The sequence below is a fragment of the Canis lupus genome, chromosome 5 (genome assembly GCF_003254725.2).
Source record: "Canis lupus dingo isolate Sandy chromosome 5, ASM325472v2, whole genome shotgun sequence".
Classification (NCBI taxonomy): Eukaryota; Metazoa; Chordata; class Mammalia; order Carnivora; family Canidae; genus Canis; species Canis lupus.
The window spans coordinates 733,896-758,907 of NC_064247.1; the positions used below are offsets into that span (position 1 = coordinate 733,896).

Genomic DNA, 25,012 nt, shown 5'->3' on the forward strand with positions numbered 1-25,012 from the left:
AGCGGAGGGGAGCGGAGGGGAGGGGAGCGGAGCGGAGGGGGCGGGGCCCGCGCGGGGGGCGGGGGCGGGGGCGGGGCGGGGCCGCTGTCACCGCCGCCCGCACCCGCACCCGCACCCGCACCCGCGCCCGCGCCCGCGCCGCCGCCGCCGCCGCCGCCGCCCAGGGACCCGCGCCGCCGCCTGCTGGCTCCGGCCCCGCGCCCCGCGCCCCCCCCGCGCCCCGCGCCCCCCCCGGCCCCGCCGCCCCCCGCGCCCCCCGGAGCCGGGCCGGGGCGGCTATGACGGGGCCCCCGGGGGCCCGGAGCCCGAGAGCGCCCGGGGCGGGAGGAGCGCGCGGCCCGGGGCAGCAGCCGAGGGGCTCGGGGCCCGGCGCGTAGGGGCCGCCGCCATGGACCGCGCCGGGGCCGCTCCGGACTCGCCGCCGCAGGTCAGTGCCCGCCCCGCCCCCGCCCGCGCCCCTGCAGCCCTGCACCCCCGCCGCCGCCCCCGCCCCGCCCCCGCCCCCGCGGTGCCCAGGCCGTGTCCCCCGGGCGGGCGCGGGGCCGGGGGCGGCTGCGGAACACCCCCCGCGGCCCTGCCCTGCGCCCGCCTGGGGACAGCTGGCCCCGCACCTGCCGGCCGCCCCGAGCCTCAGCAGGTGGTTCCGGGCGCGCGGGGAGCCTGGGGCAGCGCCCGCCCCGCGCCCCGCGCCCCCCGCCCCGCGCCCCTGCACGCCCCGCCCCCCGCGCCACCGCCCCCCGCCCCCCGCCCCGCCGGGCGCAGGCGGCTGAACTCCCCGGGCTGCCCGCCGCGCGGCCGCACAGGGTCCCCGGGACCCCGAGCACCAGGACCAGGGCCCGGGCCCGAGCCCCGCGGCACCCGAGGCCTCAGGCCTCTGAGCCCAGCCGACAACTTGAGAAAGGGAAGCCAGGGGCGGGGTGCGGGGCTGGGGCAGGGTCAAAGGACGGGGGAGCTGCGGGACCCCGGCCGGAGAAGGGAGGTGACGGGGAGCCGGGCGCCCGCCCCCGACACCCCTGCCCGCCGCGGCCACAGACGGGCCCCACGGCCTCCACCCGGCCAGGCCTGCGCCCAGGACTCCCGGGACGAGTCCCCGCAGAAGCTGCGGCGGAGGCTCCCAGGACCTCCAGCCCCGGCCCGAAGGAGCCTCCGCGGGCACCTGCCGGCCCTGCACCGGGCGCTCCACCTGCGGGGCCGGTCCGGGAGGCGCCGCGGGAGCCAGGTGGGCGCCAGGGAGCAGCCTCGCTCGGAGGCTCGGAGCGCTGGGAGGTCGGTGCTGCTGGGGCGGGGGGAAGCTCGGGCTTCCTGAGGTCCTGGGGCCGCGGGGGAGCGCAGCTCCACGGGGTGATGCTCCGGGGTTTTCTAGGGTCTGCATGTCCCCCACCTCTGCCAACAGGGGCTGTCTCCCCTGAGCTTGCCTGACTGGCGACCAGGGTTGGCCTGCCTGGCCCGAACCACACAGCCCGCTTCCCTCGTGCAGAGCAAAGAGCCTCCCCCAGACCCTGTAAGAGAGGGTCCCGTCTGCCCAGGCACACCCAGCACCCCCAGAGGGTCTGGGGACCATGCCATCTGCCCTGCGCCTCTCGGTGGGAGCGGGAAGGCCTGCCAGGGCTCACGGCTCAACGAGGGGCACAGAACTTGGGGCCCACTCTGTACCTGACCCTGGGCGCCGGGCAGCGCTCTGTTCTCAGGCGCTTGGAAGCTCGCGTGGACCGGACTGTGTGCAGGGAGGTTGCACGTGGGCAGGCAGGGCAGGTGCACCTGAAGCCTGGGGCAGGCAAATCCCAGGATGGGACAGGACCAGGGTGTGCAGCAGCCACCCAGCTCCCCAGGAAGGCACCATGAGGGCAGAGGTACCCCCAGGTCTCTAGCCCAGAGCTCCCCACCGCAGCCCCCGAGCACTGGGGGCCAGGCCGGCCGTGCTGGCTCCGAGGTGCAGGGGGAGGCAGGCCGGAGCCCTGCAGGCATGAGAAGTGCAGGCAGCTGGCGAGTGGGAGTTGAGGGCTGGAGGACTGGGGTGCTGGCTGAGCCTGGCCCAGGGGGAGGAAGGGGAGAGCTGCCTGAGGCCGCCGCCTGCTGACCTTAGAGGAGAAGCGAGGCAGAGCCCGCGGCCGGCAGGGGAGCCAGCCCGAGACAGTAGACAAAGACAGAGGAGCTCACCCACAGCCCACAGGACGACGGGGCGGGGGCAGCGGCACAGCTCAGGCTGGCCCAGCAGTGCTGTGGGGCCAGCACAGGGCCCTCCCGTGCGCCCCGGGGTCGGCAGTCACCCACCAGGGCAGGGGCTCCTCAGGGAGGCTGCTTCCCTGGCTCTGAGCAATACGGGGGAGGGTTCAGAGGGAGGCCTGAAGGCCAAAGAGGGCTGGCTGGTGGGCCAGGGGTCTTGGGAGGACCTTCTTGCCCAACCCCAGTCCTGAGGGCCTCCCCATCTCCTGGCCCCTGCCCCAGGGCCCTTGCTGGTCCTGGGATGCCATGGGGTGGGGAAGGGTGTGGACTCTGGGGAGAAGGAACAGAGAACTCTCCTTGGAGACCCTGCCGAAGAGCCTCGGGGCCACGGGAGTGGTGCAGTGCACAGCGCCAGCGCTCAGCCAGGCCTGGGGGCCCAGCTCTGTTTCCTGCAGGACCAGCTGAGTGGACTTTGGGAAAAGCCGAGCCCTCTAGGCTCCGGTTTCCTAACGACCTAAACTCAAGAGGCCGCCCCTCACCTGGCTGTTCTAGGGGACGTGCTAAGCGAATGCTCATTTACGTCCTTATTTCCCCCATCATCTTCCAGGATCCGGATGGCTCTAGAATTTGGAGTAGCCATTCTGTGTCGTCCCTGGAAGCCATCACACTGGGGTGCTTACAGCCCCCCTGTCCCCCACGCCACCCCAGCTGGCCGTGCCCCTGCTGCAAGGACATGCTCAGGCCTCCTTGGAGCAGCAGCAACAGCGGTGTTTCCGCGTCTAATCAGTGGTCAGTGTAGGCGTTCCAGCTCCTCAGCCCGTGCCGGCCTGAAGCGACCAAAGCGACTCGCGCGAGCTCTAGCTCCGTGACCTCTTGTCATCCCCGCTGAAAGACGGCAAGGTACACGGACATCACTCAAAGTTCCTTTCACTTCCACAGACATTGACTGAGCACCTACTGTGTTCCAGGCTCTGGGCCAGTGCTGGGAACATAAGGCATCAAATAATCCCAAATCAGGAGTTTTTATTTAGCCTTTGGAAAGGGTTATGTGGGTTGCTTTTTTTTTTTTTTTTTTTTTTTTTTGCAGCTACAGCAAATTTACTTTTCTAATGAGGTTCAGCTCCAGCCAATATGAAAATGAGTCTGCGCTCGCTGTGCACACCAGCTGACAGCAGGGCGGGCAGCCTCCCAGCCAAGTGCCTGGCAGGGATTAGGGTTTCGCCACCAACAGGCCCAAAAGTGGAGGGTCTCTTCGGATCCCCAGGAGCTGGCTCGTGTTGGCGTAAAGCTTGCCACGAGGCTGTGTAGGTTCAGCAGGTACTAGGGCCACGGGCTGGGCTTCTGTCTCCTCGTTTGTGGGAACTATGAGCCGTTGCCATCCCTTTGTGGGGGAAGAAGGCTGGCGGGAGCAGAGACACGGCAGTGTGGCTCTGGGCACCTGAGGTGGAGGGTGGGACGCGGCCCCGCCTTGGGGCCACCCTCTGTGACCGGTGCATGTGGCTGAGCCCCGTCACTTCTCCCCATGCGGCTTCCTTCCCCACGAGGCAGCTGGGCGCTCTGGCCTCCGAGGCCGTGCGTCTCTGTAGCAAGACCCTGGGCTGCCCGTTTGACCATCGCCCAGAGCCCAGGAGATGTGGGGCGGGCTCTCTCCACCTTTCAGGAGCTCAGTCTGCACATGCAGTAGTGGCCACAGCGTCAGTGTCCCCGAACCACAGCAAGTCCTTCTAAAGCGCCGTTCTGGACTCGCTGCCGCTGGTTGAGCCTTGGGCTCGGAGCGCAGACCCTGGAGCCTGCCTGGCTACGCTCACACGCGGCTCTGCTTCTCGGTGGTTGTGTGGCCTTGGGACGGGACTTGACCTGTGCCTCGGGCTTCTCGTCTCTAGGATGGGGCTAATACCGGGAGGTTTAAGGGGAGAATGAGTCCGCACAGTTCATCGTGAGGACCAAGTGCTTTGCCTACCGATTCCTGTTCCTCGATGTAACCTGAACGCTGAGCAGCTGTGCGTGGCTCGCTGCAGGGGCCGGGCCGGCGGTCATCAGCTCGGGCCCTTGCTCCCGTGCCTGGCTCCTCACCTGTGGAGGAACGGTGGCCGGAGAATAACCCCTGCACCACTCGGCTGCCGAGGGGCAGTGAGGCGAGGACTGTGTCCTCCTTGGCCCGTGACACGTCCCGACAAAGAGGGGCTCACGTTTCTGGAAGTGGATATGACTTAAATTCTCTTTTTATCGCAACCGAAAAGCATCCCGAAGCCCCCACCCCCATAAGTTTAAAATAAAAGGGGCGAACACGGTCCCAGCTGCCTCCGGCATCTTGTTGGGCATGGATGGAGCAGGCTTGAGGGGCTCTTGCCTGGGCCCCCCCCACCCGGTCCCCAGGGCAGGAGCCAGGAGACGGCTGCTGGAGCTCAGCGGCCTGAGGAGCCAGGAGGGAGGGGGCTTGGTAGACGGGACAGAGACCCGGGACTAGGGTGACAGGGCCTCGCAGGACCTTGCCTTCCTCATCTAAGTAGGACCGTGAGCCACGTGACCCGTTGGGGAGCTGGGTCGGGGAGCAAGGGTTCGCCGCGTGTCGCCATGGCCTGTTGGGTGAACACCGAGGAGCCTGCCCACAGGGCTCTGCACGGCGCATGGATTCAGTGACGCCGGGCTGCTCCATCTTTTCAGAGATAAGGAAACCGATGCCCAGAGAGGTTCCAGGCTTACCTCGAGTCTCTCGGCACCGTCGGGCCTCGTCCTAGACCATGATGTACGCGTCGCCACTCCCTCTCCTCCTTCCCATCCACCCACCTGTCCCCGGGGAAGGACGACGAGCGCCCCAGGGCAGCGGAGCGGCCTCAGCCAGGCAGGGTAGAGGCTGACGCCAAGGCCCAAGGCCCCCTCCTCACGGCTGGGACAAGGCTCCTGTCCCCTCCCCTGACAATGGGCCCAAAGGACCAAGCTAAACTGTCTCTGGCCCAACCCCAGGGGGTGTCAGGGCCCCAGGCCACGGGCAGCACACTGAAAACACATAGGAAACTTCAGTTAAGTCAGTGGACCCCTAACTTGCTCCACTGGAGCCTCTTGTGCGGTTGTCCTTTTCCATCCGTTTCTGAACCTCGGCCGAAGTGTTCTTAGCCTGAGCCATCACCTGCTGGTCCTAACGTCCTCTGGCCCTCATGGCCGCCTCTCTGGGGCCCCGCATCCGGCGGTCCCCGGTCATGGCCAGGCGACACAGCGGGCTGCCCTGTGCGAGCGTGCCTCAGCGCACGGCTCCTCTCGCTCACCCCTGGCTCCACGCCGACCCTCCGGGCAGGTGCAGTGGCAGCCCTGCTGGGACTAAGGCAGGGCCGCGTCTAGCCCCGCAGATCGCCGCCTCGCTGTGGGGGGATGCTGTCGGGGGTGCGTCGCTGGCACGAGTGACCACAGCCCGGGACGACCAGCGCCGTGGGCGCCCTGGGGCACAGCTCGCGGCGTACAGCTTGCCAGCCCCACGGCTTCCAGGGCTCTGGGCACGATTCGCTCCTGCGCGCGGCCGTCGGGCTCCGCAGCGTCACCTGGCAAACTGGGCAGACCGGGAACTGCTCCAGGGCGGCCGCTCTGCACCCCGCCCCCCTCCACCCCACGCAGCCGCCCTTGTGCCCCTGCGTCCGAGTCTGGCTGCTGTGGACGCCCCACGTGATGTGAGGCACGGTGGCTGTCCTCTTGGCACAGTGGCCCTGGCTCCCCCGGGTCGTGGCAGGGCCCAGGACCCCTGCCTCCTGGCTGGATGACGTCCCGCTGCAGGCGGACGCTGCGCTCGGTGTGTCCAACCGCCGCGGGGAGGGCACCCCTGACGATGGCCAGCTCTCAGCCCTGGGGGCGCGGGGCGAGCGTTGCAGAGGGTCGGCGGGACCCGGGCTGATGGTGGGGGGCCACACAGGGCAGGCCCGGCCGTCCCCCCAGCCCACCCTCGCTCTGCTGGGGCTCCTGAATCTGTAGGAGGAGCAAGGAAGGCAGTGCCGTCCCGAGGGAGCTGCGTGGAGGGGACACCGGGCACCTGTGCCAAGGGCAAGAGCAAGGGGAACCCCGGAGCATCCAGGGCTCAGCCCTGCCCGAGGCCCAAGGCTCGGCCTCCCCATGTGGCCCGTCTGCCGCCTCCAGGCATCTGCTCCTCACCCTGCGGGGTGCCCGCTCTCCGGGGGCTCCGGCCTCGGCACAGCCTCAGCCTCGCGAGGAGGAACCTGCTGGAAGAGCTGCCCCAGGAGGAGGGCTGGGCTGCCTGTGCCCTTGTCCTGCAGGCACGTGGATTCAGCTGGACCTTGAGACCAGGTGGTGGCGGCAGTGCTGGCGGTCACAGTTCCTGCTTTGCTTTGCCTACGGTCGTAGAACAGACTGTGCGCAGGCCCCACGCTGCATGGCTTCCGCGGGCCCCCTCATGGGATCCCAAAAAGAGCCCCAGCAAGAGTTACGGATAAGGAAACTGAGTCACAGGGGTACGGGTGCAGCTGCTGCGCCGTGCCCGGGCCTGGACCCTGTGGGAGCATCCTGGGGTAAGTACGGCCCGCTGTGCCCAGAGGAAGCCGTGGCCCAGTTGCTGGAGACCAGTGTGAACACCAGCAAGTGTCCCGACAGTTACAGGGCGGGACCTGCACAGCGTGGACGCTGCACGCTCGGGCCTGGGGGGAGCTGGGCTGGGGAAGGCGCCAGGGCAGGAAGGGCAGGCCGCGGGCGCCGAGCTTAGGACGGATCCACCCGGTCGGTACCCTCACTCAGATCTGCAGAGACATCAGCACCAGGGGAAACTGAGGCAGAGCGGCCCGAACGACACACGGGCAGGAAGGACCGTAGTTCGGGGACAGATCAGCATTGGCCGCCCGCACACTCCCCAGCCTCACCCACAGTCTGAGGGGCTCCGCGTGGCCGCCCCGCCCATTGTCACCGTGACTCTCGGTCGTGGGGCCAGGCCCCGAGGTCAGCTGGCCTGCTTGGCTCCGGTCCCCAGGCCCTGGTCAGGTGCGCCGCCTGCCCCTCTGCAGGGGTCGAGTTTGTGCCCGGTCAGTCCCCGCGACCTGGTCCCAGCTCCGTGCTCTGGCGCCGCTGCGTGGCGCCCACCCAGCCCGTTCCCGGGCTTCCCCTGGAGCCGGGGGCCAGAGGCGACGGCTGTGCCCTCCCAGTGCCCAGATCCTTGGGTGCTAGGGGGTCAGCGCTCCGGGTTCGGGACTGAGCTGTGGCCTCAGGCTCAGCAGGAGCCGGCCGCCTGGCCAGGGAGGGTGGGACTCGGCTCCGCCAACCACCGCCGGTCTAGCCCCCGTGCGCCTGCTTGTCTTGCCCTGCTGCCCTCGTGTCAGGACCCGCGGAGCCCCCGCTCCTGCTCTGCTCACCTCCGGTCAGGTGGGGTCTGTGGGGCCTGACCCTGGGCCGTGCCCCCTGGAGGCGGCCCCTCCGCAGGGCCTGGGCTGCCCCACACGTCTCCAGCGGGCCCTGCGCCCGGCGGACCCGGAGAGGCTGAGGAGCATTTTGCTGGAACCACGGGAGGGGGAGGGGGAGGGGGAGGGGGAGGGGGAGGGGGAGGGGTCCGAGGCAGGCCTGGTGTGGCCCTGACCTGCGCGGGGGTGAGGCGCGCTGCGCGGCGGGGAGGGTGCGCGGGGCCGGGAGGTCCGCAGTCGGGTGGCGAAGACGGTGCAGACTGGGAGGGCGCGGGCGGCCCCAGCTCCAGGCCGATGCTCGGCCCCGGGCGGACCTGCGACGGACGGACGGACGGACGGACGGCAGGTGCAGCTGGAGCCCCCGGGACGTGCGGGCGGTGGAGGCGGGGGGCGGGGGCGTGGACGGGGTGGGGGGCGCGGACGGGGTCAGGGTCGGGGCGTCGTGGGATCAAGGGGTGTGGTTGGGAGTCAAAGAGGCATGGCAGGTGTCGAGGGGCGTGGCGGGGCTCAAGGGGTGTGGCAGGTGTCGAGGGAGCGTGGTCGGGTCAAGGAGGAGTGTGGGAGGCAAGGGGTGTGCCTGGCGGTCAAGGGGATGTGGAGGAAGGTCAAGGAGGGCGTGGCTGGGGCCAAGGAGGCGTGGCCTGTTTCGGGGGCGTGGCCAGGGCTGAGGGGGCGTGGCAGGCGGTCAAGGGGCGTGGCAGGTCCCAGGGAGGCGTGGTCAGGGTCAAGGCGTTGTGGCGGGGTCACGAGGCAAGTCCCAGTCGTGGGGCGTGATTGGCGGTCAAGGGGGTGTGGACGGAGGTCAAGGGGGCAGGCTGGGGCTGAGGGGGCGTGGCCGGGGCGAGGGGCGTGTCCAGGGTCAATGAGGAGTCGGGTTCGAGGAGGCGTGGTCTGTCTGGTGGGCGTGGCCGGGCCTGGGGGCGTGGCCGGGCTCTGGGCGAGGCGGAGAAGCGCCGCTGCAGGTGCAAGGAGTGGGAGGCGCTGCCGCGCGGCGCCTGCTTTGCTCCCAGGGCCGGGGCGGCCCCGCGGGCGGCCTGCGTGGTTACGGGCAGCTCCCTCCGGATGCAGCGGGCCGGCCTCCCGGCTCCGGAGCTCGCCCGAGCGCCGCAGGGGGAGGCGCGGGCTCTGGCGACACCGCGGTGGGCAGCAGGCACACGGGACCGGCGGGGGGGCGGGGGCCGTGGGCGGCCGCAGGGCACGGAGCCTGGAACGCCGCGCGCAGCCAGCTGCGGTCAGCAGGAGACACAAAGGTCTAAGTGTGCGCGGCCGGCGGGCGCAGGGGCCAGCAGTGGGCTGGAATCTGAGGAAGCACCGGCCCGGCCTGGCGGAGCCCAGACCCGAGCGGACCCGGTGGAGGCACGTGTCCCCCGCTGGGGACCCCGCCCGCCGGCCCGAGGACGAGGGCAAGGCAGGCGGGAGGGGCAGGGCACCGAACCCGCGTCGTCGGGGGCAAGGGCGCAATGGAAGATCCGGACAGTGAAGGAGACACAGTGGTGCCGCCGGGGAGGGGAAACTGAGGCTGCAGACGTCACAGGTTCGTGTCGGTGCCCCACTGGGTCAGGCCCTGCCGCCTCCTCCGCGAAGTCCAGGGCAGGGACCTGGAGGGCAGGAAGGACGGGCAGGCCCACCTCGGCCCTTCCAGGGCTGCAGGGTCGGCGCTCGCGGCAGCTGCTCCTGTCAGCACCTGCGCCACTTTTTATACTGATTTGGCCTAATCACCTGGACAACCCTGGGCGGGAAGTACTGTTTTTATTTCCATCTCATAGATGGGAAAGGCAAGGCCCAGAGAGGTTACGTCGCTCATCTACATCACACGGCACAGGACGAGGGGCCCTGGTTTGTGCCCAGGGCTTCGGGGTCCAGGGCACAGGCTCTCTGCTGCTTCACTGTCCGAATGCGGCTCTCTGGGCAGGGGAGGGCAGAGGAGGGTGTAGGGTGCAGGGGAGGGCAGGGGGGCAGCGGAGGAGGGCAGAGGAGGGCAGAGCAGGGCAGGGCGTGCAGGGGAGGGCAGGGGGAGGACGGAAGGGAGGTGACAGCTGTGACTACAGTCAGACCCTGCCGTCACCATCAGGAGCCGAGGGTCAGGTGTTTGGGGTGCGTCTCTAAGGTCCCGTGACCCCCAAGTCCTGCTGTTCCTCCCCGGTGGGCAAGGCCCTGCTTGTCAGCAGCACACGTGGCAGAGAGTGGGCCAGCCGAGGTGTCGGGTAGGACTCGGTGCTGTCGGCAGGTTGGCCCTGAGTGCTCCTGGCTGTCTGGGTGGACAGAGCGGCCACACTCAAGGACCCGGGTGGTGGGAGAGCTGGGGCAGGCCCTGGGGGCCGGCAGATGGCAGCCGCGGGGAGGGCACCCCCAGGCAGGGCAGCCCCCTGACAGCAGCCCCCCACAGCAGCCCCCAGAGACCAAGGGGCAGGGGATTGCGGGCTGCAGTCCCTTTGCAGGGATGACTCCCCATCCCATAAAGTCCAGGCGGGCGGTTCAGTGCTCCCCCCATGCAGACGACCTCCCCCCCGGATGTCTTGCATGCCCAGACCCCCGGTGGTCACCCTGGCACCCTCTGCCCCATGGGCCTGCAGGCCGCTGCCCAGCTCTGCACAACCCTCGGGAGCCCCTGTCCCTCACCTACCCGCCTCCCCGGCTGCCGCTGCCTCCCTGCTGTCCCCACTGTCTGTGTGCCCGGCCAGGCCGAGGTGGGGCCACCCGGGAGGAGCACTGGGCAGCCCCAGAAGCAGCGGCATTTGGCCGTTTCCCCCCTGCAGGCCCCGGGGCAAGTGGATGCCTCTGCCTGAAGCCACGGGGACAGGATTCCAGGGCCTTCGTGGGACCCGCGGGCCCGTCCCTGTCTGAACCCCGCGGTGAAGCAGCACGGACTCGGCCTCGCAGAAGGCCCTCGAGGCCCAGCCCAGTGCTCTCCTCTGTGGAGTCGTGAGCCCGCTGGAATCCAAAGGCTGTTGCAGAAAAACCCAAACCAAAGGGGCTACCTAAAACCCCGCATCCGTGAGTGTGTCTGCTGCGGCTGTTTGGAAGAACACCAAGCCTGGGCGCCCATGACACCAAGCCCGGGTACAGGTGACACCAAGGCCTGGTGGAGCGCAGCCTCCCAGGCTGCCCCCCTCTGTGTGCGGCGCCCGCGCGGAGCCAGGTGGTGCACGGTGTGCTCGGCCGCCGTCCCCGGCAGTACCCAGGAGCCAGGCAGCGGGGCTGGGCCCCCAGGTGGGGGCTGACCTCTTGGGCCGGGGCCCCCCGTCAGCGCGGCACGCCGGAATCCGGGCACCGGGGCCCTTCCTGCGGCCCAGCCTACCCACCGGAGGGCAGGCCAGGGGCAGGCACCTGGGCTGCGAGGCCAGGACGCAGGGACCCTTCCTATGGCACGGAAAGCGCGTGGGTGTAGGGAGCACCCCGGGTCCCTGGCCGCAACCTGGGCGGGGGGGCTATGCCTGTGGCCCCCCGAGACCTGGGGCCGATGTGCGATGCTTCTCACTCGGTTCCCGCGGGGGTGACATGGGCCGGGTTTCCCTGCCTGCCCTCGGGCTGCTGAGGCGGCGGGCACCTGGCTGTTGGTGGGGGGGGGGGGCTGGCCACTGCACCCAGCAGCCCACAGGACCCCCCTCATGTCTTCTGAGGTCGTGGGGGCAACAGGAGGACAAAGGGGAGCAGGGCCTGGGCAGTGCGGCTCCGATGACCCTCACCCCACACGTGTCCTGGGGGACAGCGGGGAGCAGGCGAGGCCTGTGTGCCCCCCCACGCCCCCCCATACCCGCCCCGGAGGTGGTGGCTGCATGCAGAGGCTGGTTGGGGTTGAGAGCGAGGGGGGCGAGGTGGGTGAGGTCAGGGTCCACTGGCCGGGGACTGGCCCTGAGCCGTGGCTACGCGGGCCGAGCTAACCCCGGATCCCACGAGGGGTCCTGCGGGGCCGGGACAAGGCCTATGCTCTCCTGCGGGATGAGCGCGGCCTGGGTACAGGGGCCAGCATCCCTCCCACCAGCTTCCCTTAAAGTGTCCCCTGTTCCTGCATCCTGCCGCCGCGCCCCTAGGTCGCATCCCGGGTCGCCAGCTGCCCCCTGGAGCTGGGCCCCCCTGCGCCCCTGGGCCCCCCCGTCCATGTGGCGGCTCAGACGGGGCCTATCCCTCCACGCACAGCGCAAGCCGGTCTGGCCCCGGTGGCCCCGGCCCGTCCTCGCCCACCCACTCGCTTGCCAACGGCCGCCTGCGCTAGCGCAACGCTGGGCCTCCGCCCTCCGGGCCTGCAGACCATGAGCCACAGGCTTGCTCGGCGTGGGCTGGCTCCCGCGTGTTCGCCCCGCGCTCGGCACCCATCAAGGGCTGCGCTGGGAGTCCCGTGGGGAACAATGCGGGGCTTCTGTGGAAACTAGGGTGCCGGCTCCCAACAAACCTCTACCCTGAGTCAACAGAGAAGGCTCTCAAAATTAGGTGAAAACGTGTGGGAAAAGTAAAGATTCTTCAAGGATGCGGCACCGAAGAGCTGGCCAGGTGTCCTCGGGGGCCTGGACCATATCAGAGATCCGCGCCGGAGGCCGCGGGGGCACGGGAGGCGCCGGGCTGTCCCCCCGAGGAGGGCCGGGACCGAGCGCGCGGGCTGTGCGTTGGGGGAGCCGCCGTGTGCGCCATGGTCGGGGGAGGCGTCCCTGTTGAGCTCTTTGTTTTTGTTTTTTTGAGATTTATTTATTTATTCATGAGACAGAGAGAGAGAGAGAGAGAGGCAGAGACCCAGGCAGAGGGAGCAGTGGGCACCCTGCAGGGAGCCCGACATGGGACTCGATCCCGGGCCCCCGGGGTCATGCCCTGGGCTGAGGACAGACGCTGGACCCCGGAGCCCCGGCGTGCCCCCACGTGGAGCTCTCGGCTCCTTAAAAGGCACTTGTCAGGCTGACGCGTGTTGCGCAGCGCCGCGTGCAGGACGCCGCCAGGTTCCCCGGGCGACCAGCCCCGCTGGGAACGTGGCTCCATCATCCTCCAGAGGCCCCTGGCCCACGGGCTCTGCGCTTGTGTGCGGGGACCTCCATCGGCCTCACGTGCGCGGCACCGAGTGGCTCCCAGACCCCGGGAGGCCCCCCCTGCCCTGGCCCCGGGGTGCCAGGAGGAAGCCTGCGGCCTCGGAGGGAGCGCCGCCCCGGAGCCCCCCAGGCACCCACCTGGCGCGCTGGCTCTGACCTGTTGCTGCAGGGGAATCAGCTGCGTGTCATGGACTCGGGCGCTGAGGAAGCCCCGAGCTCTGCAGCTTCGGAGAAGCCCCTGCGCCTTTGGACGACCCGTCCAGCTCGGCCCCGGCCCCGCGTCTCCTGGGCTGCCTGTCCCTGCCCCGGGCTCGGGCACCTACGTCTGGACCTGGGGGCCCCTGGCTCCCACACAGCGCCCAGGACTCCCCAGAACCCGGCGGGCCACGTGGCCAACCGGCCCCTAAGTCCTGACCGAGCTCTGCACAGACAGACGTGCAGCTGTGGCGTCCCGCCCCAGTGCCCACCTGACCCCCTGCACCATCACGGAGCCCTAAACGTCACCAGGTCAGGCGGCCAAGGCGGTGCCATTGCAGCAAGCCAGGGCCCCGACCCAGACTGCACGGTTCCAGGTGACGGTGGGGGCCGCGGAGGGTGGGCCCAGGCCCCAGTGAAGGCGACGCTATCCCCACCGGCAGGCTATCGAGGCCACGGCCACCTGTCTCCGCAGCACTCTGCGCCCTGGCTGGGTGACCGCCCGCTCATCCCCACGTCCCTGGCCACACTGCCGTCGTCTGTGTCCAGTGGACGGAGGCCTCCAAGCGTGCGGGAGGCTGGAGGGGCCTCTGGTGTGCACTGACCATGGAGGCCACCACAGATGCAAGTGACGAGGGCCAGGCGGGGAGGCCCGGGCCCCGCGACCCCGGCCGGCCTCCTCCCGGCCTTGCCTCCCCAACCCGGGCCGCCTCTGCGGTGTCCCCGTGCTCCAGCGGGGTGGCGGCCGGGTAGCGGGGGTGGGGGCCACACAGCACTGGGCGCGAGCCAAGGCTGCGCCCAGGTGGGCACCCCTGCGGATGCGAGGCCAGGCGAGGCTCTGGGCTCCCCTGCCCCGTCCCTCCCCACGCACCTGCCCCACCGGCCACAGGCTCCCTCAAGGCGGGGGGGCTCTCCGTGCACGCCCCGACTGCCTGCTGATTAGCTCCACGATTCTGCTCCGGTGCTTATAATAGGCTCCAATAAAGTTATGGGGGTTTCAAGCCGTAATGGCTTCCACAGTAATTAATGCACAACTGGGTTTATTGCTAAGTTTATTTTTAGAGCTTTTCTCCCTCATCCCCTCCTCCCTCCCCCTTCATAGCTGTTTTGGCCAAAAACACTAGGTGGGATCAGTCCGCACAGGGCCCCTGCACCCTGGCCTGCATCCTCCCCTCCCAGAGCCTGCCTCCTGCTCCTGCCGCCAAGACACTTCCGCGGCCCCACGGTGGAGGCAGCTTCTGTGCAGAAGGGGGGCTCCGGGGCAGCCCTGGGCCGGAGGCTGCGTGTAGACCTGTGCTCACCCTGCACCCGGGGAGGTTCCAGGCTCGGGGACCTGCTGACAGCGGAGCACAAGGGCCAGGACTCACGTCTGGCTCCTCTGTGACCTGACCTTGGACAATCACTGGTGCCCGCTGGCCTCCGTGACCCCCTCGTGAAGTGCGGTTACAGCGGCACCTGTGGCTGCAGGTGTCACGAGCATTGAGTGGGACGTGCTGTCACTTGTGGACGCCACCAGGTGCTGCATAACAGCTGGTTCTTGCCGAGGCAGCCCGAGCAGACACGCGGGGGGGGGGGGGGGGGGCGACAGGTGCCAGAGGCAGGAGGCTGGGGACCAGAGGCCACTCCACGTCCTCGAGCCTGGCACAGAGAACCACATGCGCCTCCTGGGCGGGGGCCTGGGCTCCGAGGCCTGCAGAGGCCATGATGGGGGCACAACTCGGACCCCTGAATCCTTGTCCCTGCTCTGTGCGTGTCGTGTGCCGCCACCTGTAACGGGCAAGCCTGGTGGGCCTTCCACGCCCCTGAGGAGGGCAGCCGGCCGGGGAGACGTACGGACTGCCCCGGAAACCCCACACGGTACTGGGAGGCAGACCTGTCCTTCCCTGAGGCGACAAAACTTGGAGAGACGAGGCCGTGGGGGCGGGACGGAGGTTCTCGGCTCCTGACCCCTTCCAGGGATGAGGAGCCCGCGCTCTGCTGGCCACGGGCCTCTCCGAGGCCACCTGTGCACACAGCTGGGCTGGGCTGGCATGTGCCCCCCCGGCTGGGCTCCCAGCGTACACGAGGCCCAGCACAGAAGGGAAGGAGGGCAGGCGACAGGGTGGCACGGATTCCGCGGTGGCCATGAAGGCAGTGTGCTGCTCACCTGGTCACGCAGGATAGCACGGCCGGCCGACGGTGGTGCCAGACCCTCCGCACAACCAACAAGACGTGCAGGCAGGCCCGCCCGCTGGCCGAGGGTCTCCCAGGCCCCCTGTCGTTGCCGCGTGGGCCGCAGCCTGGGGACGCGCAGCCCCGCAGGCACCTCTTCTCCGCCGATGCCGGAGCCAAGGGAAGAGCCGCGCTGCGTTTGGGCCCAGGGCTTGTCCCCAGTACCTCCCAGCAGCGGCACCGGGTACCGCGGCTGGGGGAAAGCGTCACTTGAGCATGCACGGGTACGCGTGCACACATCCCGTGGCCTCCGCGGGCCTTAGCGAGCTTCTCCTGGAAGCCGAGCGCAGCGAGTACCCCCACCCCCGACCGCAGAGCACGCGGAGGCAGAGTGGCCGGAGCTCGCAAAGGGCACAGGGCTCGGCGGCGGCGCTGGGGCTGAGCACGAGACGCGTGGGTCCGCAGGCCGTGCCCTCGGCTTCTGGGCCCCGCTGAGCCATGGAAGCGGGCCGCGCCACGTCCCCACGCCCGAGGGCACCGGGCCCGGGTCACTCCTTAGGGAGGCGGTGGCGCAGGCTTCAGGGGACGACGGCGCCGAGCCCGGCCAGGCCCTGCTGGGCACCAGCCCCGCCCCCAGGTCTCTGGCCATCCCGTCCTGCTCTCTCTTGCAGGTGTCCACTTCGCAGGGCTCCTGAGCGCGCCCTGGCACAGCCACCCCTTCCCGCTCTCCGGCCTGGCCAGACCCTGCAAACCTGCTTCCGCAATGGGTGGGTTGTGAGCGCTGGTAAGACCTGCTAGCCAACATTCGGCTTCTCTGCTCTCCTCGCGCCTGGCCCGCCCGGCCCATTCCTGTTCTTTTCTCCCCTGTGCTTGCCACTGTCTGCTGCTGTCGCCCCCGGGGCCACCCTTCTCCTGACCTTGCCGCCGCTCAGGTAAGGAGGAGCTGTGGGCCCAGCCAGCCTTGGAGATGCCGAAGAGACGGGACATCCTTGCGATTGTCCTCATCGTGCTGCCCTGGACGCTGCTGGTCACCGTGTGGCACCAGAGCACCATCGCGCCTCTGCTCACCACGCACAAGGGTGAGCCCCTGACCGCGGGCCCTGTCCCCAGCCAGGCTCCACAGTAAGAAGGACGGCAGCCAACACCGGTGGGGCCGCACTTCCGCTGACTAGGCAGCTGGGGGAGCCGGAGGATGGGCCGGGCCGCAGAGCTTACCTTCTGGGGGTCTCGGTCCCTCCGGATGTCTGATGAATGCCACCTACACACACGCATGCGCAGACACACGCACACAGACACGCATGCATACACACGTGCAAGACACATGAACACATACACGCATGTGCACAGAGATGCACATGCACACACGTGCACAGACACGCATGCACAGAGACTCATATGCACAGACGCATCCATAGACACACGCATGCACAGAGACACACATGCACAGATACATGCATCCATAAAGACACACGCATGAACAGACACATGCAAGACACGCATGCGCACATGCACACATGCACACACGTGCACAGATCCATGCAGAGACACACATGCACAGACATGTGCATTTACAGACACACACATGCAGAGATACACATGCACACACATGCACACATGCACAGACACACATGCAGAGAGACACATGCACATTCACATGCACAGACACACGCATGCATAGACACACACATGCGTAGATACACGCATGCAGAAACAGACATGCGCATCCACAGACACACACATGCAGAGACACACATGCACAGAATGTGCATCCACAAACGCATGCATGCACAGAGACACATGCACAGATACATGCATGTGCACATGCGTGCACACATGCACAGATACACCTATGCACATAGACACACATGCACACACGCATCCATAGACGCATGCACAGACACACCCACAGGTCTGCATGCAGTCTCAGGATGTGTAAGGACTGGTTGCTCTCAGCTGTGGGTGGCAAAGGATGGATGGGCGGAGTTTCGGGCCTGTGTTTTAAACCACTCCAGGAGACCATACCGTTTGCCCCTTTTTTCCTGCTCAGGCAGGAGACCCCGATCTAGTCCTACCTTGTGAAATAGGCCTGGATAGAGGAAAAGTCCCACGAAGTACTCATGGATGAACAGGCTGGAACCAGCCTCTCCTGGCCTTGAGTGCAGAGCTTTCCCCTCCACCAGGGGCCTTTCCTGCTCCACTGGGCTACCTGTTCCCTGGCCCCCTTCCACGTGCCCCACGTCTAGCCTGCCCCACATTCCTTGGTCTCTCCCTGACGCTCTTCTTCCCTCCCGTGTACTCTGTGCCCTACAGACTTAATACTAAGGCAGCAAGTCTCCTACTGAAACGTGCAGCATCTTACATGGGGAGCAGGATAAAATACGAAAGCAGCAGGCCCATCCCAGAGTCTGAGGCAGGGCCTGTAAATCCACGTGTAGCTCAGAACCCCGAGTGATCTGGATGCCGGCAGTAGCCGGAATCATAATCTGAAGCCAGGCTGCTCCACAGTCATGCGGTGGGCCCTGCTCTGCCCCAGCAGTTCCTGGAGCTTCCATGAGGAAGACTTTCCAGGCTGAGGATCACAGAATTCCCACTGCCCACTGCTGGGCACCTGGAGCCTCTCCCGACCTTGATCCTCCAGCATCTCTCTTTGGTGCTCTTCATTTTGGAATGGCGAACCTGCCACCATGTCTTCCCAGAGGGCTCGCTACCATCTACACAGCGGCTTAGTGTCGTGTGCATTCCAGTCTTGGCAGAGCTCTGGGGGCAGAGGTTCAGAATGCTTTGCTAAGCACAGACGCTGCTGCCTGAGGACAGGGTGTTGGCATCTGTCCCCTCAGACTGTGCCAAGGGGGCTGGATGAAAGCTGCAATGAAATAATTTCCGGGTGGCCGGGAGTCCTTTGTGACCCAGAGGTTACAGAAGCCCTACAGCCAGCACAAGGGCTGAGTTCACATTGTGGCCAGGTCACAGTGCATGGAGAACCAGGCCAGGGCCCAGCCCCACCTGTTTGGGAGGATTTGAATGTTAGAAAGGTGTGGAGGATGGCTCTGAATCCTCCTTCCCAGGCCTCAGTTTCACTGACTGCAAGATAAATAAACCCTAAAAATACCTTGGTCAGAATCCCCGTCACCATCTCTCTTTCTTCAACTTCGTGCTGCTTTCCCAGTTTGACCCCAAACCCCTCCAAAACGTCACCTTTGCCCAAGAGGGGCTGAGCCGGTCTTCCTACGTGCGTGCACTCACACCCCAGGGGACATGGTGTCCCCGGCCCGGGTGCTCCTTAGCCATCACTGTAGGTCTTCTTGTGCCATTGGCCTGTGTGACTCTCTAAGAGCCCAGAGCCCAGAGCTGGTCTTCTGGGTTCACCGTACCTCCTCCCAGAGCCCGGGGACACGCCTCCGACGAGCACCTCCTACAAGCACCACATAACACCCCATCCGCTAGGGACAGTGATGGGAAGGAGGGGAAGGGACACAAGGGCCAATCCTGAGCATCCCCCCTGGGACCAGGCTTCGATGCAATCGCAAGAATGCTTATTTCGCCCCTGCTCAGCTGCACAAAGCTGGGCACACGTAGGGCTGGCACCCGTCCTCCCTGTACGCGCGGAAGTGACAGCAGCCTGCCTAGCAGACCTAGCGGCGTTCAGAGGCCTTTCATACACTGACTCGTTGATCCCTGAGGTGCTATAGGGGTAGCAGGTGCTGGTCTCCGCTGCTTATTGCGGCTGCTGACATCGAGGCACCGGGAGCTAAGTAACATGCTCAAGGGCAATAGTCAGGGACCGAGTGGACAGGGTCTGCGCCCAGGCATTGGGATCTCTCCAGGTATGAGGTATGTCCTGACTGTTCCCACCTCCTCCTGAGAGGCTGTAAGAGCAGGGGGGCCACACAGTGGTTCAGACAGAAAGCCCCGACCCCGAGAGGAGGGGCTCATTAAAAACAACAGTACCAGTGGCCCTGACTTCTCCTCTTGACAGAACTTGCTTCACTAATGAGGAAAATGTCCAGGATCTAAGAAAAAGCTAGGTCAATAGAGCTGCCCCAGCTGCACAGACTGCCTTCCGGAAGGAATAGGCCCCCCAGCCTGTGAGTGTTGCAGCAGAGGCTGGGCTCTGCGAGGTTTCACCCACTGCCCCTCGTGGTGTCCTTGGGGGCGATGCGGAGACGCTAGCTGGACCCTGCACCCTAGGTCAGCGGTTCGCCAGCCCTCGGGGGGGGGGGGGGGGGGGGCTGAGCGAGTGCCCCACAAGTACAGGGCGGGAGCGGACATCAAAGCTGCAGAACTGCTAAAACACCGCTCCTTTAGTGTGGGCTAGGATTTAAGAACGGCTAAAAGCACAAACGATCATGGATTCAGGATTCCAAATTGTCCTGCCAGCCCCTGGCAGGGTCCTGGAAGCGGATGTGGTGGTGGAGTATGAAGTGCTGCACCGGGACTCCTAAGACCAGGAGGCGGGGACCGTCTTGAGTAGGAACTTGCGGGGAATGGGGTTGAGCCGGCCTCGGCCTCAGTGGGGCCCAGCGCGCCGAGGCCAGGGAAGCGTCTACACCACCGCGGGCAGTGCCACCGGGCCATGCAGGCCCCTCGGGCGGCCGGCTCTGGCCAGGAGGGCCCCGGGGTGGGGAGCGGCAGGGCACTCGGCCATGTGGAGCCCAGCACTCGAGGAGGGGAAGCCCGCCCTGGCACGTGGCCCGCCGCGCCCCAAGCGCTCGGAGCCGGCGGAGGAGACGGTGGGAGGCGACTCCTGTGTCATTCGGGACTCGGACCCGGAAATGCGGGCAGCATTCCAGGGCCGCGGCCTTCTCCGTTAGCTCTAGATAGTTCCAGATAGTTCTAGAAGCCCGAGCCCGCGGGGTTCCGAGGACGGTCCTGGGGGAGGGAGGAGCGCAGGCCAGGATCCTGTTGAGGGGGGTGGGGGCGTGGCCAGGGTGTGAACGGGGCGGGGCCGGGGCGGGGCTTGGGGCCGGGGTGGGGGTGGGGGGCCGGTTTGAATGGGGCAGGGCCAGGGGTGTGGATGTGGGCGGGGGCGCGGCCCGGGGCAGGGCGGGTTGCAGATGGGGCGGGGCGTGGACGGTGTCAGGCCCGGGGTGTGGACGGGGGCGGGGCCGGGGCCGGGGCCGGGGCCGGGCGGGGCGGGGCGGGGCGGGGCGGCCTCCCGCGCGGCCCGGCCCCACTCGGCGTGTCCCCCCCCCCCCCCCCCCCCCCGGCAGATGACGGCAGGGACCCCCGGCGCGAGGCGGCCCCGGGCGCCGACCCCAGGGAGTACTGCATGTCGGACCGCGACATCGTGGAGGTGGTGCGCACGGAGTACGTGTACACGCGGCCGCCGCCGTGGTCGGACACGCTGCCCACCATCCACGTGGTGACGCCCACCTACAGCCGCCCGGTGCAGAAGGCCGAGCTCACGCGCATGGCCAACACGCTGCTGCACGTGCCCAACCTGCACTGGCTGGTGGTGGAGGACGCGCCGCGCCGGACCCCGCTCACCGCGCGCCTGCTGCGCGACACGGGCCTCAACTACACGCACCTGCACGTGGAGACGCCCCGCAACTACAAGCTGCGCGGCGACGCCCGCGACCCCCGCATCCCGCGGGGCACCATGCAGCGCAACCTGGCCCTGCGCTGGCTGCGCGAGACCTTCCCGCGCAACTCGAGCCAGCCCGGCGTCGTGTACTTCGCCGACGACGACAACACCTACAGCCTGGAGCTCTTCGAGGAGGTGGGCGCGGGCGTGCCCGGGGGGCCCTGGGGCGGGCGCCGCGTGGAGACCGCAGGCCGCGGGGAAGGGACGGGAAAAGCCCGCGGGCTTCAGGGGTCGCCCCGCGCGGTGCAGCCCTCAGACCGCAGCGGTGGCCTCGCAGCTCCTGCCCCAGCGCCGCCGCCAGTGGGTCACACGACGTGGACCGGGCTGCCCTTGGGGTTTGGGGGTCATGGGAGCCCGGGGAGGGAGGGGTCCCCCCAGACTCCACATTGGGAGGCTAGGCCTTGCAGCAGGGCGGGAAGCTGAGGTCAGGTGGAGGAGCCTTTCCCTGGGTGAGGCAGGCTGCGGCTGTCCCCGCGGGGAGCGCGTCTGCAGCCCCTGCCGTGGCTCCGGGTCAGCTCAGGCCCCTCCTCCCGGGCCGGGCACCTCTCCCCATCGGCAGCCCCACATGTCCTCACTCCGCATCCCCTCCCGTAGATGCGCAGCACCAGGAGGGTGTCTGTGTGGCCTGTCGCCTTCGTTGGTGGCCTTCGCTACGAGGCGCCGCGGGTCAACGGCGCCGGGAAGGTGGTCGGCTGGAAGACGGTGTTCGACCCGCACCGGCCCTTCGCCATCGACATGGCTGGATTTGCCGTCAACCTGCGGCTCATCCTGCAGCGCAGCCAGGCCTACTTCAAGCTGCGCGGAGTCAAAGGCGGCTACCAGGAAAGCAGCCTCCTCCGAGAACTCGTCACCCTCAATGACCTGGAGCCCAAGGCAGCCAACTGCACCAAGGTAAACCCTCCGCGGCACCAGGCATGCTCCCCCCAGCCCCCCGCCGCCCTGCAGAGCAGAGCAGAGGGCGCAGAGCCCGCGGCCAGCCTGGAGCCGAGCCCACGCAGGCAGGTTGTCCCCTCGGCCATCACCCGGGCATCAAGTGGGGAAACGAGGGTGGTGGTCACTGGGGGGCCTAAGGGTGCATTTCCTCCCAGACCTGGAAACACCTGGGCTCTGGGACCACCCTGCAGACACGCGTGTGCATATACATCCATGCACATGCCTGCCTGGTGCATGCACACACGCATCGCACACCCACGCCGATGTGCACACCGCGTCCAGCTTGGACTTCTTCAGCAACAGCCTGGACTGTCGCTTTACTGAGCCTCCTGTAGAAGTTTCTCTCTCTCTAGAGGAACCTATCAAGAAACGGGGGGGAAACGAGAAGTGAGAGGAGATTGTGGGGCTGACCCGTGTATTTTCTGTAGCTACACACTTGTTTCCAGCAGATATTTGGAATGCATCATGTGTACAAACGGCAGGTAGGGGTGGCAGTCGGTAGAAATAAAAAACAGTGGAGAAAATCTCGATGATCGAGGGCAGAACAGGAGGAGAAGTGCTTGCAGAGGAGGAGGAGGGATCGGGGTGGCAGGCCGGAGTCAGGGCCTGCCCCAGGTTGTTCCGTGTCTCTGCACACACAGATCCTGGTCTGGCACACGCGGACAGAGAAGCCGGTGCTGGTGAATGAGGGGAAGAAAGGCTTCACCGACCCCACTGTGGAGATCTGAGCCCCAGGAAACAGGTATGGCAGGGACGCGGGCAAACCACCCTCTCGTGTTAACTGAGTGGGGGGGACAGGGACAGGGAAAGGGGGCAAGCATGAACGGGGCATAGCCCAAGTCCCCTTCCCACTGCCCGTGGAACACACTTTCCCGCACACAGCTGCGGCCCTCTGCCACCAGCGCCTCTGGCGGCCTCTGGACGGGGCCTCGTGACGACCCTGTTGCTACGGTCACCTGGGTGGTGACTGTGGTCCCAGGCGAGGCACAGCTCTGGAGACTTTCTCCCAAGCTCCGCCCTCCCTGCGGGTCCTCGCTGCTGTGACAGGGGCCCCGCACTCGCAGGGGAAGGGGGCTCGTGGTGGGGACGGCCCCAGAGCCCAGCGCGGCGGCCAGCAGGGGACGGCTCGCCTCCGACCTCGCGCTCTGGGCCTCCGCTGCTTGATCCGCCAGGTGCGTTGCCTGGGTGCGGCCACAATCTTGGGCACCTGTCCAGTCTTCCCTACAGAAGTGTTGCTCTTTGTATTTGATTCCTCAAGACGTCCAACGCGGGCCGCGGTTCGTCTCTCTCCATTCGAGCGCTAGAGGAACGGCGCCCAGAGAAGCCGGTGGCAGGGCCGGAGCCCGATGGTCCCCGTCCCGAGTTGTCCGCGGGCTTCGCTAGGATCTCCCCACGAGGGGGGGGGGCTCAGATGGCGGGGCTCACGCCATCCCCGAGTCAGGCTCTGGTTTCGGGATCACACCTGCTCTGTCCACCTGCAGGGCCCACAGGGTGTCCGTGGCTTGTTCCGTGGCCTGTTCGGGCCCCGAGCCAAGGTCCAGCTTGAGCGGTGCTGCTGCAGCCGTCCCCGCCCTCACCTGGTCACTGGAAGGCCCCGCCCGCCTCCCAAGCAGGGGCCCCGGGACCCCGGGGCGCACTCTGCACGGGGCCCACCGTGGGCCGGGTGGCCGCCGCCGCTGCCCCCACCACGTCCCTCCTCTCCCTGCACAGGAGCCTCCTCCTCGCACCGTTCCTGGCCGTCCATCGTCTCCCGTGGCTGATGGTCCCTCCGAGACAACCTCCTGAGGAAGCACCATCACCCTCCTCCTCCGGGGGCTGCAGAGCGCGCCCAGCCTGCTCCAGGACACGGGACGGAGGAGCTAAAGCACAGACCCCAGACCTGTTGTTCTCGTCCCTGCAGTTGACCGGCTCCGCCGCCAGCCCAGCGGGCCAGCCCCAGCCCAAGCTCCCTGCGCAACGTGGCCTGCAGGCAGGCGCGGGGGCCCCGGCCCTGGGGTGAGGCCAGGCTGGACAGGTGAGAAGCCCCCAGCTGTCTGGGGCAGTGTGGCCTTCCCCGCCCGCTCCTGGGGCCCAGCATGATGCCCAGGCCACCGGCCGGGGAGCACCGGGAACACCTGGGCAGAGCCACCCCCAAGGAACCAGGCCCCTCTGGCTTCCCCCGGGCTCCTGCCTCCAGAGGAGAAGGCTGTCTTGACCCCCACAGGCGACCGTCCTGCTGCAGGGCCCCCACGCCTCCCGCCGCGCTGGGGGTGACGTCCCTGCGGCGGCCCCACCCCTCGCACCTGCTCCCAGGCGCACAGGGTGGGGGGCCCTGGAGCCAGTGCGGGGCCTGACCTGGACCGAGACCGTGAGGCCCATGGACACTCGGCCTCCCCTCGCCCGGGCCCGGCAGGCAGGAGCCCTCTGTGTGGAGGCCTAGAGGCCTGGGGGGGCTGAGTGAGCCCGGGGGCTATCCGTGCTTCCTCCTGCCCGTGCTGCGGTGCTGGGGGGCAGGCTGTGGCTTCAGGGAATCCGTGCAAACAGGCGAGGGCACTCGGACCCCGAGGGGACGCTGCTGTGCAAATCATGCCATCTTACGGCTCCCTTGTCCCCGAGGCGGGGCTGGAGGACCGCGGCCTGCGCCCCCCGCCCCCCAGAAACAGTGCGCGCTGCTCCCCGGACGCGCGGCCCTCTGCTGAAAGCTGGAAGCACAATTTTCATCCCAAGTCGAGAAAAAGGAACAGCCTGAGCCAACCCAAGAGGTGTTTATTTTTTAACGCTAACAGCCCCCCCTCTGTGCACACCCCGAGACCGGTGCCCCTGCCCGCAGCCCCTCCTGGGGGGCGTCCCCAGCCCACCAGTCAGAAGGGGCACCGGCTACCGAGTGGGAAGTGGATTCAGGGCCCCGCAGTGTCCGCGATCGCCCCACCAGGCCCCGCCGGGCAGGACATTGCCAGCAGGTCCCCGGGGCCGCTCGGAGCCGGGGTGGCGGGCGGGAGGACGGGGGTGCACGACCCGCAATGAATCTGCCCAGGCACAGCACTGCCTCACTCATCGACACCGCCCTGAGCGCTCAGGGCAGCCTGGCTGGTCGTAGGCCACCTTCTTAGCCAAAATCCCAGGGCTCGTTTTTCAGGAAATTGATAATGAACAACAAAAGGGGATATTCTCTCTCTCTGTTTTTTGTTTTTTGGGGTTTTTTTTTGGCGGATCCTATTTCCGTTCTTTTCACCTAATAGCCTCTCGTAGCTGCATGTGTATTTATTTATAATTATAACCCTGGTGGACTGCAGCTTTCATCTTTGTCGGGAACGAGTTTGTTCCAAATCAGAGCTGGGTCGCGACCACAGTGTTTGGCAAACCCGGTCTGTCCCTGCTCTGCACCACAGAGGAGCGGGGCCGGGGCTCGGAGCCCCGAGAACAGAGCCTGGGGAGACGGCGGGGCCCATGCAGCTGCACCATCTGGTCTGTTTTAATTTAACTGTATTTAATTTGTTTCCAAAATTAAAAGTCAAACATGGTTTTTAACAGCCCTAACCCTCCGCAGCCCGGCCTTTATTCTCGCAGCTCACCTTCACCTCCCCTGGCGCCTGTCCGGCAGGCGCTACCCT

The 25,012-nt window shown here is 67.5% G+C and overlaps 1 protein-coding gene across 4 annotated transcripts; it reads left to right on the top strand.

Moving 5' to 3' along the window:
• Positions 1–276: 276 nt before the first annotated feature.
• Positions 277–24,938, top strand: B3GAT1 (beta-1,3-glucuronyltransferase 1). Of its 4 annotated transcripts, none has more exons than XM_025464840.3 (7): positions 277–427; positions 15,577–15,689; positions 15,838–15,984; positions 20,116–20,624; positions 21,084–21,380; positions 22,064–22,164; positions 23,133–24,938. In XM_025464840.3, the coding sequence occupies exons 3-6, from the start codon at positions 15,873–15,875 to the stop codon at positions 22,148–22,150; spliced, it is 1,005 nt and encodes a 334-aa protein (XP_025320625.1). In that variant the 5' UTR covers positions 277–427; positions 15,577–15,689; positions 15,838–15,872; the 3' UTR covers positions 22,151–22,164; positions 23,133–24,938. The 4 variants fall into 4 exon arrangements, with proteins under 4 accessions (XP_025320625.1, XP_025320621.1, XP_025320626.1 ...); XM_025464836.3 differs by having other exon boundaries at positions 15,577–15,672; XM_025464841.3 differs by lacking the exon at positions 277–427 and adding an exon at positions 2,809–3,063.
• Positions 24,939–25,012: the final 74 nt, after the last annotated feature.

Excerpts from the sequence above, each read along its gene's own strand:
- B3GAT1 (XM_025464836.3), top strand. Across the intron at positions 15,985-20,115 it reads TCTGCTCACCACGCACAAGG|ATGACGGCAGGGACCCCCGG; the intron begins GTGAGCCCCTGA and ends CCCCCCCGGCAG. Across the intron at positions 21,381-22,063 it reads AGGCAGCCAACTGCACCAAG|ATCCTGGTCTGGCACACGCG; the intron begins GTAAACCCTCCG and ends CTGCACACACAG.